This window comes from Vairimorpha ceranae (assembly GCF_000988165.1).
Source record: "Vairimorpha ceranae strain PA08 1199 chromosome Unknown NODE_266, whole genome shotgun sequence".
NCBI lineage: Eukaryota > Fungi > Microsporidia > Nosematidae > Vairimorpha > Vairimorpha ceranae.
Genome location: NW_020169560.1, coordinates 1 through 2,250, shown reverse-complemented (window position 1 = coordinate 2,250; position 2,250 = coordinate 1). Strand labels below are relative to the sequence as shown.

Genomic DNA, 2,250 nt, shown 5'->3' with positions numbered 1-2,250 from the left:
GTTATATTAAGATTTATTGCGTCTCGAGTTGAATATAAATTATTAACTAAGCTATTAAATAGATTTAATAGTGGTTTCGCTAAAAATTGTACATTTAATTAAATTTGGTTTTGTGTTGATATTGTGTTCTACTGGCTCATCTTATTTCTCTAGTTTATCTTAAAAGTTTTTATTATCTCAATGGTTTAACAAAAAATTTTATTTTAATGTGTATCAAAAATTCTGAAATACAGGCCAACATAAACAAACATATCATATTTTTGAACCATGTATATACAGATCAAAGACTTTTCTGTAATCCTAATACCAAAGAATTTGATTGCCTTAAGCCCATATCTTTTTTGCATGCTAAATTGTAACACAAGTTGTTAAATAATTAAGTTTTTGTTTTTTTTCATATTCCAGCTAACACATAATAACACTAACTAATTGTTTTTTAAATTATCTTTGATTACAAACATTTCTGAATGCTAAACTTGGATTTATACATTATTAAAAATTGCGTGTTAAAGATTTTAGTTTGTCTGTGTGCATTCTATCGATTTGTTTTGATGTATTAATGTCTGTAAAAAAATTCTCATCCCATTCCGATAAGTTCTTGCAAATTCAAAATATTAACTGCACTAAAGAAAAAAGTAATTCTTAGGTGACAGATTCTCTGTCGAGGTGTTGTTTAATAATAGAATATACGCGAAAATGATTTACTACCGTCATATTCGACTTGATCATGTCCCCTATTTGGAGATGAGATTTTATATTTAATTTTTAATCCATATCAAGGGTATCAAAACGATTAACATTTAATTTAATATAAATATTGTAACAACATTACATTAAACTTTTGCAACCCCGAAAATCTTGCGTCAAGAATTATTTCAGATTTAAATACATTTTTAGTTTTTTAAGTGTTATTTTTCAACGCAATTAATATTTTGTTAAAAAAATACTTTTTTTTATTGAAAACAATTTTTACATTATAATTTTTCGACTTTATTTAAAAATTAAATTTTTAGTAATATTAAACAAAATGGAGTCATTGTTTTGTCAATTTTTAAATATTTCGCTTTTTAATTAAAGATTTAAATTTGGTTTTGTTTAAAAAAAGTTTTTTCTTCTATGTTAAAGCAGAAAAACAAAATTTTGAAAGACCCATTACATCATTGTGACATTTAATAATTTATACAAACAATACTTTGACTAATATACCTAACATTAAACACGTCGTATACATATAAAAACTAAAAAATACATCAATTATTTATTTTCAAAAAAATTCTTTTTATATTTACGTATAAATGATAAACACTTGTGTAATAATCATCAAATAACATTTTTAAAAATAAACCCGATTTTTAAAAATTAGAAAAAAATTTAATAAATACAAGAAAAATTAAAACTAAATTAAAAAATGTATCTTTTTATTTAAGTAAATCAGCAATTTTAATCTATTATGGATTTTATTAACTTTTTTACATAGCCCCATAAAATGAAATGCACATGTTTTCTTTTGTTTTTTAAAAAAATAATATCATCTTATCTTAATATACATGAAGGAAATATTCTTAATGATTCAATGAAGTCCCCATCGGAGGATAAAAAGCGTAAAGATAATGATGAAAAGATTCAAAAAAGAGTAAATAAAAAGTTAAAAATCGAGAATAAAATTATAATGGCTGTTGACCTAGATAAAGGTAGATTAGATCCGGAAAGTGAAAAGTTAGCAATAAAAGAGTTACAAAATTTTGATGATGCTACTAATGAAAAATTGGAACAAAACAAAGCTATAGAACACGTTGGCATGTATGATAATACCATAAGTACAATGGTTGATAATCACAATGGCTCAATGAATTTTTACAAGAATAATTCAACAAATTCTGATTCTACAGAACCTTTAGATTTAAGTTGTAAATCTAAATATAATATTGTTTGTTCGGGTTCAAATGCACCATCATTTGGTGGTGCAGTTGTTTATAATTTTATCCGAACAGATGATATAGATAAAAAAGTAGATTTTAATCTTCTTGAATCTTCAAAAAATATTATAAATGCTAATGTTAAACAACAGTCTCAGAATACTTGTGTTGATACAAACACAAGCGAGGTATTTGTGTATCCAACTGTGCTGTCTCATCCCGACTGTACACATTCATATTTTACACAACCTTGCACTACAATTTGTTACGATGATCAAGAACTTATAAAGTTACTTAACAAACTTGAAAAAAACTTTTTTAATTTAAAGCAAGC

The 2,250-nt window shown here is 24.4% G+C and overlaps 2 protein-coding genes across 2 annotated transcripts; both read left to right on the top strand.

Annotated features, from left to right (window-relative positions):
* Nucleotides 1-206: 206 nt before the first annotated feature.
* AAJ76_2660002044 (hypothetical protein) lies at nucleotides 207-359 on the top strand (the record flags this gene model as incomplete). The annotated part of the gene is made up of 1 exon (XM_024474858.1): nucleotides 207-359. One exon carries the CDS (start codon nucleotides 207-209, stop codon nucleotides 357-359), a length of 153 nt encoding a protein of 50 aa, XP_024329480.1.
* A 1,127-nt stretch (nucleotides 360-1,486) lies between these two features.
* Nucleotides 1,487-2,250, top strand: AAJ76_266000764 (hypothetical protein; the record flags this gene model as incomplete). The annotated part of the gene is made up of 1 exon (XM_024474859.1): nucleotides 1,487-2,250. A coding segment is annotated over one exon (764 nt), but the record flags the coding sequence as incomplete, so codon positions are not given.